This window comes from Brassica napus, chromosome C1, assembly GCF_020379485.1.
Source record: "Brassica napus cultivar Da-Ae chromosome C1, Da-Ae, whole genome shotgun sequence".
Lineage (NCBI taxonomy): Eukaryota > Viridiplantae > Streptophyta > Magnoliopsida > Brassicales > Brassicaceae > Brassica > Brassica napus.
Window position 1 is genome coordinate 26936008 of NC_063444.1, and position 17118 is coordinate 26953125.

General features: G+C 42.8%; 2 protein-coding genes across 2 annotated transcripts; both read right to left on the minus strand.

Moving 5' to 3' along the window:
• Positions 1-257: 257 nt before the first annotated feature.
• LOC125579903 lies at positions 258-740 on the minus strand. Its single transcript, XM_048743811.1, has one exon. The coding sequence runs from the start codon at positions 738-740 to the stop codon at positions 258-260; it is 483 nt and encodes a 160-aa protein (XP_048599768.1).
• A 12188-nt stretch (positions 741-12928) lies between these two features.
• LOC106374625 (protein NRT1/ PTR FAMILY 2.6-like) lies at positions 12929-14579 on the minus strand. Its single transcript, XM_048745739.1, has 4 exons — positions 14431-14579; positions 14110-14327; positions 13517-14034; positions 12929-13454 (listed from the first exon to the last, which is right to left on the minus strand). Exons 1-4 carry the CDS (start codon positions 14528-14530, stop codon positions 13412-13414), a joined length of 879 nt encoding a protein of 292 aa, XP_048601696.1. The 5' UTR covers positions 14531-14579; the 3' UTR covers positions 12929-13411.
• Positions 14580-17118: the final 2539 nt, after the last annotated feature.

Genomic DNA, 17118 nt, shown 5'->3' on the forward strand with positions numbered 1-17118 from the left:
AAAGAGATGATCTTTGAACATACGTCGTCGGACAGGTAGACGCCAACTCGGATGATTTTCGTCGGGTCGGATTCATCAATTGCGACTTCGCGAACTTTCTCCTTCTGAGGGTATATCTTGTTGAGTGGTTTACTGACGGAGTTGACAAGGGAAGCTTGTTGCTGCATCTTTACAGTTGCGATCAGCAGTTCTCTTGCGGCTTGTTGATCGCCCCGAATCGTCTGAGTTTTGCCGTCTTTTCCGGGAAACTTGATGCATTAATGATAAGTCGAAGGGACGGCTATCATGGAATCCAGCCATGGTGTTCCGAGTATGGCATTATAGGGTGCTTTGGCGCGGATGACGGAGAACTTGACGGTGCGGGTTATACCACCTGCGTAAACTGGAAGGCGAATTGTCCCGATCATTTGCTCCGAGGCTCCGTTGAAGCCGGTGAGCGTGCGAGAAGAAGGCTTCATATCCCTTAAATCGACTCCCATTTTGTCGAGCGTGTCGTGAAAGATGAGATCGACTGAGCTGCCGGTATCAATAAGGACTTTTGTGACCAGACATTCGCCGATGTCAAGGTCGACGAGGAGAGGATCGTTATGTGGCATGTGGACGCCCTTGGTGTCTAGTGCTGAAAAAGTGATCTGGTGATCATTTTCGACTGGAGAAGGCCACTTCTGAGAGGTGGTTGCTTGACGTTTGTAATCTTTGACGGCTCGAACCGAGTCACCGCAAGGTGGTGATCCGCCCATTATTACACTAATGTGCGGGGCTCGGGTAGCTCGCATTGATTCGAGTTGCTTCCTCAAATCATCAGTTGTGTTCTCGAATGTAGGGATTTCTGCGGGCTGTTTCTTTTTCGATTCAAGACGTCATCGCAGATCGGACCCTTTCGAACGGTTGAGTTGGATTCGCAAGTCGTCGGCCTTCGAATTGAGCTGGTCACGAAGGTCACCAGTTTGACCGACTCTCCGAGCGTTGCATTTTGAGATGGTCGCACGGAGGTCGGTGGTTCCTGTGTTTTTGTTCGTGGCGCTTTTTCGCTTCAATAGATTGCGTAGGTCTTTATCTGCTCTCGAGGGAGCGAGAGACTGCTTTTCCTTGCTGTTCAATTTATCGCGCAGATCTGGTTGCACTGTCGGGACGTCGTCATCTGAGGAGTCGCAAGGGCGAGAGAGTATGACTTCCACTCGTCGCCGGCGACGCGGGTGTTCGTCTTCTGACGAATCGTTGGCGGGGCCGACGTTGTTGATGGGAGTGCGCTCAGGGCTTGCTCTTTCCTCGCTCGGGGCCGTGTTTTTTTGAGACTTCTGTGCCTTCTTCTCCTTGTTCTTACTCCAGCTTTTAGTGTTTTTCGGTGTCGTAGGAGAAGTGGGCATTTGGATTGTCCCATTAGTGCTCCCGTCGAAAAACTGCCCGATGAGGACCTTGCACTCCTTCGTGTCATGGGAATCCCTTTTGTGGTAGAGGCACCATTTTTTCGGCTCCTCGGAGTTTGAACTCGCTGGTTCGGTTGGGGTTGATTGCTTCGGAGCGGAGTCACGATCCCAGTGGTTCCAGCCTTTCTCTCGCGTGATGGCTGCTGATTTTGGAGATTCCTCATCATCGACCGAGATAACGTAGCCTCGCTTCTGAGTGGTATTTCCACCGGAGGAGTGCTGGCGAGGCTCGGGGCGGGTGTCGTTTGTTCGGGAGGATCGTTGTCTCGCTGCTGCTTCTTTTGCGAACTTTGCTCTGGTGTCTTCTTCCATGCGGATAAAGTTGTGCGAGCGAGCGATGGCGTCGGAGACAGATTTTATCGGATATCGGTAGAGATCCTGGCGGAATGTGGAGTCGACGTGCAAGGTATTCATTAAAGATTCGACGGCGATATGGTCGGGAATATCGATCTTTGAGACAATAGCTTTGAATTTCTCCATGAAGTCACGGAGACTTTGGTCGCTGGCGTGAGTGAGGTTCCACAAATCTGACACGGTCGCTTCCTGGTTGGTGAACATGATATAGTTCTTAAGGAAAGCCGTCGAGAGGTCGTGGAAACAGTCGACGGACTTCTCTCTGAGGCCGGTGAACCAAGTAAGGGCCGGTCCTTCTAGGGTTTCGACGAAGAGTTGGCAAAAGCCGGCGTCTTTGTCTTCGTCGGTCAGGTTTGTGCGTCGCATCGCTATGTTGAAAGATGTGACGTGAGTAGAAGGGTCAGAGAGACCTTTGAAGGTTGGAAGATGGAGTTTCTCCATCTTCTGTAGCCACACGCCGGTAACCTTTTGCGTGAAAGGTGTACGAAGAGATTCCGCGAGTACATGCTCGATTTGGGGCGCGGACATCGTCACCTGGTGGATCTTTGAATTAATGTTGAGGACCGACTGTTTCAACGCGGCTAGTTTGCTTGCGGTGTGCGCGTTGGTGTCGTTACTGGCGCTTCGGTTATCATTATCCCGCGTAGGTGCCAAGTCGGTGGTTCGTTCTGTGGCGAACAGGTGTCGACGATACTGCACCGTTGAAGCTTCGGCGTTTGCAGCGAGAGGAGCAAGGATCTTTGCTATCGCCGTGATTTGGTCAACTGCCGCCTTCTGCGCCGCTTCTTGTAGGGCGAGGCGTGCCAGGATAGTTTCCATAGATGCAGGATGAGGAAGTGGAGTTACTGGTGTAGGCGTAGGTGTCACCTCTGGAGCCGGTGTCACCTCGAGAGCTTCGCGCTCCTCACCTGATGAAGAACTGTCGTTGCGAACGACCATAGTTCTGACGTAACTTTGCTAGTTGCCCCACGGTGGGCGCCAACTGTTTAATCGGAAAACGGTAATAAATAAGATGTGGGTTTAAACAAAGACGTCTTATTAATGGTCGGAAGTATCAACATTCGATCGGTTACAAGGGGAAAGGAGAGAGTGCGACAGAAAGGAAGCCGGTGGCTCGATGAGCTACCGGAAAAGTTCAACTAACGGCGAGATGAAGCAAAAGATGAAAACCCTAATCTAGCCGCCAAGTCTTAGTCAGTGATTTCGGATCCTTCTCTCGTTGTCTCCCCTTTCCCTTATATAGAAGTCCTAATGCCTCGTCCTTGACCTAATTTACGCCATCTTGGTGGGCCTCCTCTGCTGGGCCGAGAAACCCGTAGGCGTCCGAGCAGCCGCTGAGCTGGATGTGCTTCAGTCGATGATGATCGACTAAAAGTACCCAAGAGTCAAGCCGAGAGACCTGACTCTTGAGCCGACCGATCGAGCCGTCGCTCTACCTAATCCGGGCCAGACCTTTCTATTCCTCGGGCCTTGTGGGATGGTCAAATCCATCCTCTACACGATTGAAATGATTTGGTAATGATTTTACCAAATGTTTTTGTTGTCGTATTACAAATCGAGTAGGTGGGATGCATGGAAACTGGAAATGATTTACGAAATGTTTACTAGTTGTGTCAAGAGAAAAATATAAAAACAGAAAACTTAATATAAGTTAATGTCACTTATCATAAAATCAGCTAAAGTATCCTCAGATTATTTGCAATTACATATTTCGAAAACAGAGGAAGAAAAATAGCTTTCAGACAAAGGTCTTAAATACATATGACAACATACGACAAGTTCTTCGAGATCATGGAGGAGAGACGACAGAATATTTTTTATGATCATCATTTTCAAGGTTTCTATATTTGTAAATCCAAGAACACACGAGGAAATAGCCGAGATTCAAGACTCCTCCAATGACAAATCCAGTAAACATTGTCAACTCTTCCATGGTTTATATCATCTGGTAACCAATCGGTTGTCCTTTGAATCAGATCGATTAGAGCAGTACTTGTGTAGAAGCATATCCCAATCACCACCGAGGTAATTGACGTTGCGGTGTTCTTCATAGACTCTGGGAATTCTTGATAGCACAAAGCTACATTCCCTAGAAATGAAAAGCCTCTCCTGCAAGCAAAATGAAAAATATGGAACAAGATTGGTTTGATGTCAATTTGGAATAAAATGAAATATCTGGAAGCAAATTCTTACCAATTTCGACTATGACTAGAGAAGGGAACAGCCATAAGGCTGACATGTCAGCAACCGATGATGATTCACGAAAATGACCGTTCTCTACTATCTTCAATCGCTTTGCTTCAACTATGGCAGACAAGGCCATGCTTAGAATGTTCAGAACATGGCCTATTCCCACTCTTTGAAGCGGTGTGGGGAACTTTCCTGTTAGCTTTTGGTAAAATGGGTAGAGAAGTCGATCGTTCACTATGATAAAAGAGCATGTGGAGAGAAGTGTTACAACTTGAAGATAACCTGCTGGTATTTTGAACTTAGGACCAAGACTTATGTCCATGACTAGACCCTGAAGAACTATTAAGCTTAGCTGTGTGGCAATTGGAGTGCTCCAGAATATTGTCGCTAACGCACAAGGAATTATTCTGATGACCGCTTTGAAATCTTCCACTTGCTGAACACTGCATAGTCTCCAAGGATTTCTAATTGTACCGTCTGGTTTAACCTCATTCATCTCACTCAAATTACCCTAAGGAGTGAATTACACTATCAAATAAGAGGTTCAGTTGTAATACTTAGGGATCGAATCCACAGGAAGCTAAGGAAACTAATAAATTTAATCAGAATTGTTAAGCTAGGTGGTTTCATGATTTAAATGTAAAGTTGCAGTTGTTGAGCAAGTAATTGCTCGATTGATTGGTTGAGGTTTTGGTGCTTAAAAGGAAATAGCTAGACTTAAGGTTTTTATTCAGGAAATTTGGAATTATAATCCTATAGATGCCTAACAAGTTGCATGCATGATATTGTAGAGCTCAACACTTATAAACGAACCACTAGGCTCTCGCTTTCTAGGTTCATCTATTGACCAGTGTCGATCGATGATTCTATATGAATATCGATCGATGCACTATTCAAAACGTCGACCGATTATTCTATTTGAATATCGATCGACGCTATTGGTCAAACGTTAATGCGCGGGTTGAATATGCTCACTAAGCTCACTAGATCAGCTCTCGCCTTACTCTAGCAAGTCTTAGCTCAATTAGAATGGTTTCAGGATGAGATGAAAGCTATCGCTTATATCTAACAATCCTAGGGCAAGTTCTAGCTAGCTAATCTAGAATCCGGCATTTATGACAATCCTAAAGATTAATATCACAACTTAGCAATCTATAGTTGGGGCTAATCCCTCATAACCTATTTAAATCCTAAATCTAACAAGAGAACTACTCAGACATGGCCAAGTAATTCATGACAGCAATAAGGTATGAAAATTGCATAGAAATAGATAGATATCAATGGAGTTCCAATCACAAATAACTTTGGATCTTCTCTCCAATCTACTAAAAATCCTAGAAACCTTTGCTGTGAAAAACAGTAAAATAAGAAAGCACACTTTGCCTCTAACATGTTGGCAAAGCTTATATAATTAGGTTAAAACTCGTCAGGGGTACTCCTGTAAATTGGTGAAGATTTGGGTTCTAAGTCGGCTGAGACCAAACGGGCTTTCTGCGCGCTTCGCTGTCGATCGATGTGAAGATGTGAACATCGATCGATTATTCCTCTTCAATGTCGACCGATGGTCGAGCTCGATGGTCATCTCGGGTGCTTACTCCAAATATCTCCAAAATGCTCCAAAATCATCAATTTCCTCCAAATCACTCATGATCCTATAAATATGCTAAATAGACTCTAGAATATAATAAATAGTTATTAAAACACTTATAAACCATGGGTAAAAGTGGGTCAAATCCATGGTCTATCAACTCCCCTAGACTTACCCTTTTGCTTGTCCTCAAGCAAAACACATAGGCAGTCTCTCTGAAAGAGGTTTGAAAACAGCAGGGACTAACATAATCTTAAACTCAGAATCAACACCTTAGACAGTCCTAGTCTCAGAAGCACACTATACCATATCCTAGTCTAGCAACCAAATTCATCTAGTCAACAACTTAGCAAATCATGTCTGACAATCCCCTGTACCAACCTCAATTCTTACATAAATAAAGCGTAGGCTTTACCTTGGGGGTATCGATCACAGGATGCAAGGATGCTCAAAAAAGTATTTGGACTTGTAGGTAAACAATAGGTCATATTGTCTCTCTACTAATTCTATATCTCAGTCAAAGTCTGCTTATATTGCAAGATCATTGACCAAGATTGGACAGACTTCCATGAATCAAGCGTTAATGGTTTTAGCCACCAAATCCTGTTCACTTCTTTTTGACCTATGTCCTATGATTATTTGTGAAGCAAGCCTTAATGGTTGTAGCTACCAAGTCCTGTTCTAATCCTTTACGTATAGAATTCTTATGAAGCAAGTCTTAATGGTTGTAGCCACCAAATCATGTTCGAATTCCTTCCTAATAATATATTATATATATATATATTTTTTCTAACTATATCTATAATTTCGAAAATAGAGAGAGAGGGTGATAAATCTACACAAGGCTTTACCTTCCAGACTTGTTTGAAGAATCCGATCCCATGTATACCAAGCCCCAAGACAAGCAGAGTTGAGCTCAACTAGGTTGGAGGTCAGCTTGGTTCCTTCAAACAATCTTAACAAGTGTAACATAGTTGACATGTTGATCCACTTGTGTATCTTTAGTACTATCTGCAACTAGTAAGTCTAGAATGGTGTGGTTAGATAACAAATAAAATCAATAAGTTAATCATCCCCTTCTTGACTCAATAAAAACTTTTTGAAAACATTTTAATAAGACTCACAAATAAAACTATTATCAGTAAACCTCCCCCCAGACTTAAACTACACTGTCCCCAGTGTATATTCAGTCGGAGTTATGGTGATAACTAAATCATAAGGACTCAATGTAACAAGTTAGAACGATATACCAGACCGGGATGGATGTCAATCGATGAAAAGGTGTTGATATCGGTCGTGGCAGGTGATGTTCTGTCGATCGATGTTGGCAGTGTTTCGTTGGTCGAATCTCACGGCAATCGTCTACTCGGATCTTTTTTTTATCACCTGCAATAAATAAAAACCAATATAAATACTAGATTAATAAAAACCAATTAAATATTACCTAATAGTGGGTTATCTCCCACTCAGCGCTTTGTTATAGTCATTTAGCTTGACTTTGGAGGTGATTTGGCTAGTAGTGTTGAAAGCTGGAACTTGCTGGGAAACAAGTATCCATCTCTTCTCTGTGCTTGGTGAACCATGTACCAGTGAAGTCTCGCATTGCTTAATCTCCTCTGCGCCATTTTTCCTTCATTGTTGCAGTTGTGTTTTCCATCTTCTGCAATCTATCTTCAAGACTCTCAAGGTTGAACTGATGTCTCATAAGTATGGCGTAAGTGTCAGCGGAGATCTCCTCTTCATGGTTGTGTGTATCAGATGTGTCTGATGTCACCTTTGGTACTAGCCTGCCTCGGTTTGTAGCTTCGTCGACCGATGTCTTTCTATGAAAGTCGGTCGATTTGTTGTTGAGTCTGTCAATCAATGCTGATGCTTATGGTCGACGGGCAATGTAACTCTGAATCTCCACTAATTCCCTTTGTATCACTTATATCTTGGAAGTCAAAGCATTCATGCTAAGGTCCATTGAGAAATAGATGTCATCACATATTCTATCAAGCCTCTCTTCTGTAGTTTCCAGAGTTCTGTAGATCTCTTCTACCAACTGATCAATCTCTGCTTTGGTGTGAAAATCTGGTTGAGACTTCATTGAATGTGAGTTCTTTGGGTCGTCGTCTATCGATGTGGAGTGGTGTCTGTCGATTGATGCTGGTCGATGTCTGTCGGCTGCATGCTGAATTTTAGCTATGTCTTGCCTCATCTCCTCCATGCATGTAGTCAACCAACTGATGAAATCATTCATTGGACAGTAGACACCATCAAGCTTCATCTGGAAATCACCTTCATTCTTTTCTTGGGCTCCATAGACTCCATAGAACATCTCATTGATCACGTCCTTGGTGTAGATCTCTGGTACCAGCTTGGCATGTGTGAATGAGCTAGCATGTTCTGGAAGACATATGTAGCTGTTCTCATCTCTCGAAGCTCTTTCCATTACCTTTCTGATATCATCCTTGGACACATTGATGATGTGTCCATCCACATCTCTTGCACATCTCTAATCGTCTCTGTAGACTCCATACTCATCCTTCTCTTCCCTGTAGAATTTCCTAGTTCCAAAAAGGTCAAAGGCTCTTTTGCCAAATTCTGGATGTATGTCGATCGATGGAGGAACGTCAACGTCGATCGACGGTCGAGTAGGATGTCTATACCTCTGCTTAAAGCGATTGTCTATGCACCAACTGTGTCATAGAACTCTTTTGTAACCCTCTGCTGATGTGTTGGGACGGTGCGTTGTTGCATGAAGAGATTATCTGCTCCATTAGCCATCTGAAGAATGTCTGCAATGTCCTCTATGGATACTTGCAGTGCATGGACATCTATTGCTCTTGCGTAGCCATCTGGGTCCCTGAAAATACCAAATTCATCCTATGTTAAATACTGGTTATCATAATTAGGGTTTTTGCTTACAGTGGATGATGGTTTTAGACGGATGTTGATCGATGATGGAGGGTTGTTGTCGATCGACGGGCGGTTGGCTCTGTCGATCGATTCTTGTATTTCCCTGTCGATCGCTGCACGTTTGTCTGCTTCATCACGTCTTTGCATGTTGAGAAGTTCCTCATGTATGAAACCCTCATGCATTTCACCTGCTCTTGGCTCATGAAATGTTGTTTCTACTGCATAGCTTTCGTGATGGTGATCATCTGCCCAGCTGCCAATCGAGTAGTCTCCTTCTCATATACGGTCGACTCCAGTGTCGAACGATGGGAAGTAGACAATGTCGGTTGATGCTCATTTTCGGCTTGTCTGATGAGGATGAGTGTCGATCGATGTTGAGACTGTTCTGTCGATCGACAGCGCATTCCTTTTCCAAGAGGAATGGTGGAGAAGTCTATCTTTCTCATCAAGAATGGCTCTGTACTCTGTAGCTCGTTCCTCCTAAAAATCTTCATCATACTCCTCCGTATGCATGGTGTGTCTGGTGTGTGCTGCCATAGTGGGGTTGTAGTAGTCGTTCTCCCAATCGTTTGGACTACTGTCGATCGATTCTTCTTTGGGTGTGTCGGTCAATTTCTGATGGGCACTGTCGATCGATGTGGCTGTGTGAGTTTCGATCGACGCCGAGTATTCTGTCTCATACTCAAGTCCATAGTGGCACGCTGCGATGAGTCCTGGATCATTAATTCTTCTGGAGGACGTATGTGGCTTCTTGACTGGAATAGAATTAAAGTGGATATGAGGATCTATGAGTGTCAGGCACAACTGGTTGGTTTGCAAGTTGCACACTGCTCCTACCGTCGATAAGAAAGCTCTCCCAAGTAATAAAGAAGAGTTCCAGTTTAGCTTGTTATCCAAGACATGGAAATCAACTGGAACTAGGGCATTACCAATCTGCACCTCTAGGTCTCTCACAATTCCTCCTGAGCTCCTCTGAGAACAATCCACAAAAGTGAATGATTCCTTGGAAGGCTCCACCTGCAGACCCAGATGGTCTTCCATAACCGTAGGTAGGATGCTGACTGATGCTCATGTGTCGCACAGAGCATGTGGGAACTCAATACCCTTCACCGTACATGGTATTGCAAATTGCCCAGGATCACTCTTCTTCTTTAGTGTAATCATCTTCTTCATCTTTTCTCTACCTTCACAGAACATTCTCCTAATTTCCTCTTCGGTCTCTCTGGTTTCTCTGAAGAACATCCACAATATGTGGGTAAAATAAGCCTCTTCGAATAGCTTTTCTAGAGGAATCCTGAAAACTCTCTTTTGGAAACTTTCCCTTTCCTTTTCATTAGTTCCCCTCTTCAGATGTTTTGCCACTTTTTCCTTTCTTTTCCTCAGGGTTCTTCCCATAGGAACCATATCAACTTCCATAGGATCTGCTGCATCATCTGAAGGTGTCCTGATGGCCTCTGGTGGGTTATCTGAAGGTTTGGGTTGTAGCATGAGTGCATTGAGACGAGCAACGTCTATCTTTGGCATCTGCACTCGGTATGTACGGGGTGCTCGTCGATCGATGGTCGCTGGAGGTTTTCGATCGATGGCGGTCTCTTTCTGTCGATCGACTGGAGTATCAAAACGTCGATCGATTTTGACATAAACAGGGCTGGGCGGATGTGGGTGTCTTGCTGCGAACTCCTCGTGAGTAAGGATCCATACGGCATTTCAAGATGTGGTTGACTCCGTAGGTGTCGTCGATCAATGCTCTGGAGAGCCTGTCGATCGATTTTGATTGAAGTCTGTCGATCGATGTTCGAAGTCCGGCGTCGATCGACACCAATGTGATCCGCCGAAACTCATCAAGATTTCTACTTCGAAATCTCCTTCTTGCAGCTTCTCCTGCTTCACCACTTGCCAGAAATCATCATCTATGATGGCATTCACGTGGTGCTTCATCACAACAACTTCTACCCCTCTTGTTAAGGCTTCCTGCCTCTTAACAACTTCTCCTGTCTGAACAACCTGCATCTCCAGCTTCTTCACATGAGTGCTCAAAGTCTCGAACTTTGTGTTCAGATTGGTGTAGACAGAGTCAATCTTCCCATTGAAGTCCACTGTCATGCGTTGCTGTCCCTCAAGAACTCTGTTAAACATCTCTTCAATCTTGCTCTCTTGAGTAGGTGGTGGTGGCTTCTGGTAGTAGGAGTTTCCATAACCCCTGTTGTTGTTGTTATAGTTGTTGTTGTAGGGTTTTTGGTGCTGCGAACTTTGGTTGAAATTACCCCTATTTCCATAGGAATTTCTATTTCCACTCTGGTTTCCAGAACCTTGGAATTCAGTTCCACCAATGAAGTTCACATCTTCTTCTACCTCTGCTCTACACTCTGTGTCTACAGCCTCTGCATCCTCAACCAAATAGACCTGCTACCTGAGAAGCTTGTGAACACTGTCCAGTTTTGCCTTTACTTCATCCATCTAGTCATTCCCAAGAATGGATGCAGATCTCTTCCTCTCAAAATCAGTGTTCTTGGTGTTGCTACTAGATGCTAAGTTCTCAATAACTTTCACAGCCTCCTCTGGATTCATGGTGTTGAAGTTTCCATTGCTTGAAGCATCAAGGGCCATCTGATACTGCACCGCGATGCCTCTGTAGAAAGTACTGAGCAGTTGTACTTCATTGAATCCATGGTGTGGACAGTCTCTCTGATAAGACTTCAATCTGATCCATGAGCTTCTGAATGATTATGCAGGGTCCTGAGTGAATGTAGCAATCTTGCTCCTCAAGTCTTCAGCACTCGCCTCATCAGAGAAGTTGCATAAGAATCAATTCTTGATGTCACTCCAGGATGTGAGAGATCCTGGTGGTAACTGCTTAAGCCAGTGCGAAGCATCTACAGCAAGTGAGTACTTGAAGAGCTTGCATAGGAGGTTGTCTTCAGAGACTCCCTCGACTTTAATAGCTGATATACGATCATCGAACCTCTCCAGATGGTCCATAGGATGCTCGTGAGATAACCCATAGTAGGGTGTCTGTCCCACGAGTGTGTAGTACTGCGACTTCAATTCGAAATTCCCCCTCTAAATAGTTGGAGGACGAATGGCTGATCTGTTGGTGTAGAACTGATCTGGACGGTTGTAATCAACCAACGTTCTGGGTCGAGCAGCCTCATCTACATGTAGAGTAGTGCTTGTAGCATCAATATCAGGCTCAGGGATTGAAGCCCCCTGAGCATCTATCCTCTGACCTGCTGCATTACGCAGATGACCTTCCTGGTCATGCAGGTCTCCCCTCTCATCACGTACAAGTATCAAGGTAGCAACCATGTCTGACGGTTCAGTATCGATCGATGTTCGGACTGAAGTATCGATCGATGTCGGATGGAAGATGTCGGTCGACGGAAGAAGAGTGTTTTCGGTCGATGGTGGTGAGCGAGTATCGGTCGACGAGACTGGTGTCTGGGTCGACGGTGGCTGGCGAAAATCGAGCGACGAACAAGTGTTGTTGTCGATCGATGAGGAACATATTTCTTTGCGGATTGAGCGTACCAAGCTTGCAGGATCTGATGAGAATAGCAGTTGAGTTTCCTTGTTGCTTCTGGTACTGCTGGGCATGTACCTGAAAAGCCAAGAAAAAAATTTTGTGTCAGAAATTGGTTTTAAGAATAAACCTAGACTAAACAATATTAAATCTATAAGGCAATCAAATCTCCCCGGCAACAGCGCCAAATTTGATCTCACTCAAATTACCCTAAGGAGTGAATTACTCTCTCAAATAAGAGGTTCAGTTGTAGTACTTAGGGAGCGAATCCACAGGGAGCTAGGGAACCTAATAAATCTAATCAGAATTGTTAAGCTAGGTGGTTTAATGATTTAAATGTAAAGTTGCAGTTGTTGAGCAAGTAATTGCTCGATTGATTGGTTGAGGTTTTGGTGCTTAAAAGGAAATAGCTAAACTTAGGGTTTTTATTCAGGAAATTTGGAATTATAATCCTATAGATGCCTAACAAGTTGCATGCATGATATTGTAGAGCTCAACACTTATAAACGAACCACTAGGCTCTCGCTTTCTAGGTTCATATATTGACCAGTGTCGATCGATGATTCTTTATGCATATCGATCGATGCACTATTCGAAACGTCGACCGATTATTCTATTTGAATATCGATCGACGCTATTGGTCAAGCGTTAATGTGCGGGTTGAATATGCTCACTAAGCTCACTAGATCAGCTCTCGCCTTACTCTAGCAAGTCTTAGCTCAATTAGAATGGTTTCAGGATGAGATGAAAGCTATCGCTTATATCTAACAATCCTAGTGCAAGTTCTAAGTAGTTAATCTAGAATCAGGCATTTATGACAATCCTAAAGATTAATATCACAACTTAGCAATCTATAGTTGGGGCTAATCTCTCATAACCTATTTAAACCCTAAAATCTAACAAGAGAACTACTCAGATATGGCCAAGCAATTCATGACAACAATAAGGTATGAAAATTGCATAGATAAATAGATAGATATCAATCACAAATAACTTTGGATCTTCTCTTCAATCGACTAAAAATTCTAGAAACCTTTGCTGTTAAAAACAGTAAAACAAGAAAGCACACTTTGCCTTTAACATGTTGGCAAAGCTTATTAATTAGGTTAAAACTCGCCAGCGGTAATCTTGTAAATTGGTGAAGACTTGGGTTCTAAGTCAGCTGTGACCAAACGGGTTTTCTGCGCGCTTCGCTGTTGATCGATGTGAAGATGTGAACATCGATCGATTATCCTCTTCAATGTCGACTGATGGTCGAGTTCGATGGTCATCTCGGGTGCTTACTCCAAATATCTCCAAAATGCTCCAAAATCATCACTTTCCTCAAAATCACTCATGGTTCTATAAATATGCTAAATAAACTCTAAAATGTAATAAATAGTTATTAAAACACTTATAAACCATGAGTAAAAATGGGTCAAATCTATGGTCTTATGACTCATCTTCCTGTTTCAGTGCTGCACGGTTTAAAAATCTGCATGTTTAAAGACTCGTTAGAAACTAGGAGTCCACTGCGGTTCTCAAACTAGTTTTTACCTGAAACTCTTCGTGGGAACTGCCTTTGATTCACTGTGGTAGTCTTTGTTGTCGATAGAAATCTCAGCCTTCCTTTTGTGTACTGCTGCGAGAATGACGCGAAGTAGACTTGTGAACGGACTTCCCAAGGGCTTTTCATGTTTGTAGAATCTTTTCCCAGAGAGGAAAGCCAAAAACCCTAATAGATTTGCAGCTAGGCAGAGACCAAACCCGAAAGTCCAGCTGATGTTTTCTTCGGCGTAGACAATGGAGGTTGTACTTATAGCAGCAGTAAAATACCATGTGAAGAAAAACCAATTGAAAAAGCTGCCTTGATCTTTAGTTTTTTTAAACTGATTCGCACCAGCAGTGGCCAGGGTGAACCTGTTCCCACCTGCTCCCACACAAGCTAGAGTAATGGCCGAGTAAAGGACGCCGAGCTGGATTTTTGAAGGAGACTCGCATAGGTTTGATGCGGTCTCGCATGGTTTGGGCCTTAAAGAGTCAACCGATACGATTAGAGTCAGCAGACAAACGCCCTGATCAAGGAGTGGAAGAAGTTCGTGAGTTTAATTCAGAGAGGAACAAAGGTTGAATTTGTTTTAAGACTTTACCATTAGAGAAATGAAAGCTGAAACAGAGATAACAGGAATGGTTCCGAAGAAAGAGTCTGCTGCTATAGCTCCAACAACTGGAAACATAAAGGTACAACCACTAACTATGTTGGTAATCTGAGCAGCCGCAATACTCTTCATGTTGAATTCCTCAATCAAGAAGACGATCAGGTTAAATAACCAACCCAACACAGCTAATGAGAGGAATAACAACGTAGCTGCACCATAAAAAGCACTTTTTATATGAACACACTTCTGTGGTTATATGAATATATGCAATGATTTGAGAGAAAAAAAAATCAGAGAAGCAAAAATCCTTACCTATCATAAACGGGAAGGTGATCCAACCTCGATTGCGGTGTTTGGTGTTAGAATCTGCTGACATCGGTGCTTCTGCATCGCTGGAAACTGAAACCGCCATTTCTAAAAAGGCAAGAACGAGGATGAATGATGATTGACAATGATGACAAGTTCTCTTCTAATAATTATTTATATATATAAAAAGACTCAAAAACGTGCATTCTCTGTGAGTTAAGCCATCTCTGTCCGTTTCTAACAACTTGTGTCAAGGCAGCTCTTTAAATCTAATATTTCTAGAAGTCAACTAAACTTGTTGTCCTGTTAGAGGAATACTAAAGAAAGACCCACTTGTATATTTTTGCTAAAAATTGATCATATGTCAAAAATATAAGTAGCCACCAATGTTGGAGATACACATGAAGTTAACTTAGGCTTCAAGTTACACCAATCCTAAATGAGTTAGGATTAGGATAGTTTCCTAATGAGTTTAGGAAATATAATCTTTATATAAAGAGTTGCAAGAGTGTTGTATACTTTTGTGAGTTTGAGTGATTGTGTTTGAGAAGCTTAAGTTTTTTGAGTGTTTCCTTAAGAGAGATTAATAAAGAGAATTCTTCATTTGAGTTCTTATACAACCTTTGAGACTATATTTGGTATCAGAGCCATTATTTTCAAAAATCGATCATGGGGACACTACAAGAAAACATCAAGGATTCTGAGGGAAAAAATCGTCGGAATTTCGTCGGAATATCGTTATTCCGACGAAATTCCGACGAAACACGTCGTCGGAAATAATTCCTCGGAATTTCTTTTTTCCTCGGAAATCCCTCGGAATTTTCCGACGGAATTCTGAGGAAATAAATTTCCGAGGAAATTCCGAGGATCCCTTGTCTGTCGGAAAAGTCCTCGGAACATACCGAGGGAGAACTTCGTCGGGATAATTCCTCGGAAGTTCATCGATCGATGCGTGTTTGGACATATATACATCGATCGATAGGAGTATACCGACGGACTTTTTCCTCGGTTTATTCCGAGGAACTGTTCCCTCGGTATATTCCGAGGAACTGTTCCCTCGGTATATTCCGAGGGATCCGTTCCTCGGAATTTTCCGAGGGAGCTGTCCCTCGGAAAATTCCGAGGGAAATGTCCCTCGCTATATTTAAAAAAAAAACGGATCGATCGATGCGTTTTTGTTCAAAAACGCATCGATCGATCTAGTGAAAAATATAATTAATTTCCTCGGAATGTAAAAAATATTAATTTTTTTGAAAAAATAAAATTTCTGAAATTTAAATTCGAAAATATGAAATTAAAAGTAAAATTGAAATCATATTAATTAATATTCAAAGTTTCACAAATAAAAATAAAACATTCCGAGATTGGGGAAAAAAAAAACTACGGGTCTGGCACGTCCTGGAACACCTCGTTCGGGTACATCCTCTCCATCATCTCCATCATTTGCTGGTTCAGCCTCCTCTGTACCTCATAGCCCGCCTGTTGAGCCGCCAACAAAGATATACGATCATCTTTGTCCTTCAACTGAGCCGTAAGTACTTCTGGATCAACAAAGGGCGGTGGTGCAGAAGAAGGAGGAACCGACCGGGTGAGACGACCCAAACCGACCAAACGTCCCTTCTTCTTTGGAACCGACTGAATAGAAAAAAGCCAAATTTAGAAATTTTAACCAAGAAATAAATGAATTGAACTTTAAAAAAAAAAGAACTGACGGATTCAACGATTTCGTTGATTCGAAACCGGGACAAGTTGGTCGAAGCCGTCGAAGCGTCATCCTCGGTTTGAAGCTGAGACACTTCGTCTACCACCTGAGTTTGGACCAGGTCGACCACGTCCCTCACAAGACCGTCATCAATCTGGCCGGTCTTCTTGTTGGTATACGCCCTCCTCATTAGGGCGAGATCATCAACCGGCTCGCCATCATTTTCTTCCGCCTTGAAAAAAAACATAAAATTAAAGAAACATTAGAAATTAGAAGAAATGCACAATAAATTTAAATTCTGAAACTCAAATAATTGAAGAAAAAACGGTTGAACTTACCATGCGATCTCCGAGAGTGGCAATAGATTGAGCACCCAAGTTATGCTTGTAGATGCCCTTCCCTTTACGGTCGCTCCTGCGGTTGGTGGAGTTGGTGGAAGAAGTTTCTTTCGTCTCCTCCTTATCCCAATGCGCACACAACTCCTTCCAGACCGTGTCGTTCATCGACTTTGGGACCTTTTAATTAAAAAAAAAGAAAAAGTTTAATAAATTAAAAAATAGTTTAATAAATTAAAAAATTGTTTAATAAATTAAATCGAACCTTATTGATTTCCCACTTCTTCTTCCACTCGTGGATCTGCTTCCCATAGTTGTCCATTACTTTATGGACGAAGTGGTGATAGATAAAGAGCGTCTCATCGGAATTCCAGTTGAACTCTTGCTGAAAAAAAAAACACAATTAGTAGAAAATTTATATTAAAGATTAAAAATATAAGTAAAAAATTAGAATACTTACCGCAAACTGACGAAACCACAGAACCTGCTTGTCGGTTGGGAAGTGAGTGAAAGTCGGATGTCCACTGTCGAGGGCCGAGTACATCATACGGTTGATCCATGCGCTGATCCCGTTCCCGGATCGGTTGAACCTTATTAAAAGAACAAACGGTTAATAATGAATCCAAATTTAAAGAAAAAAAATGTTTAATTACCATG

Excerpts from the sequence above, each read along its gene's own strand:
- LOC125579903 (XM_048743811.1), bottom strand. The coding sequence starts at position 740 with ATGGGCGGATCACCACCTTGCGGTGACTCGGTTCGAGCCGTCAAAGAT.
- LOC106374625 (XM_048745739.1), bottom strand. The coding sequence starts at position 14,530 with ATGGCGGTTTCAGTTTCCAGCGATGCAGAAGCACCGATGTCAGCAGAT. Across the intron at positions 14,328-14,430 it reads CACCTTCCCGTTTATGATAG|CTACGTTGTTATTCCTCTCA; the intron begins GTAAGGATTTTT and ends TTTATGGTGCAG. Across the intron at positions 13,455-13,516 it reads GTTCCCACGAAGAGTTTCAG|ATTTTTAAACCGTGCAGCAC; the intron begins GTAAAAACTAGT and ends TTAAACATGCAG.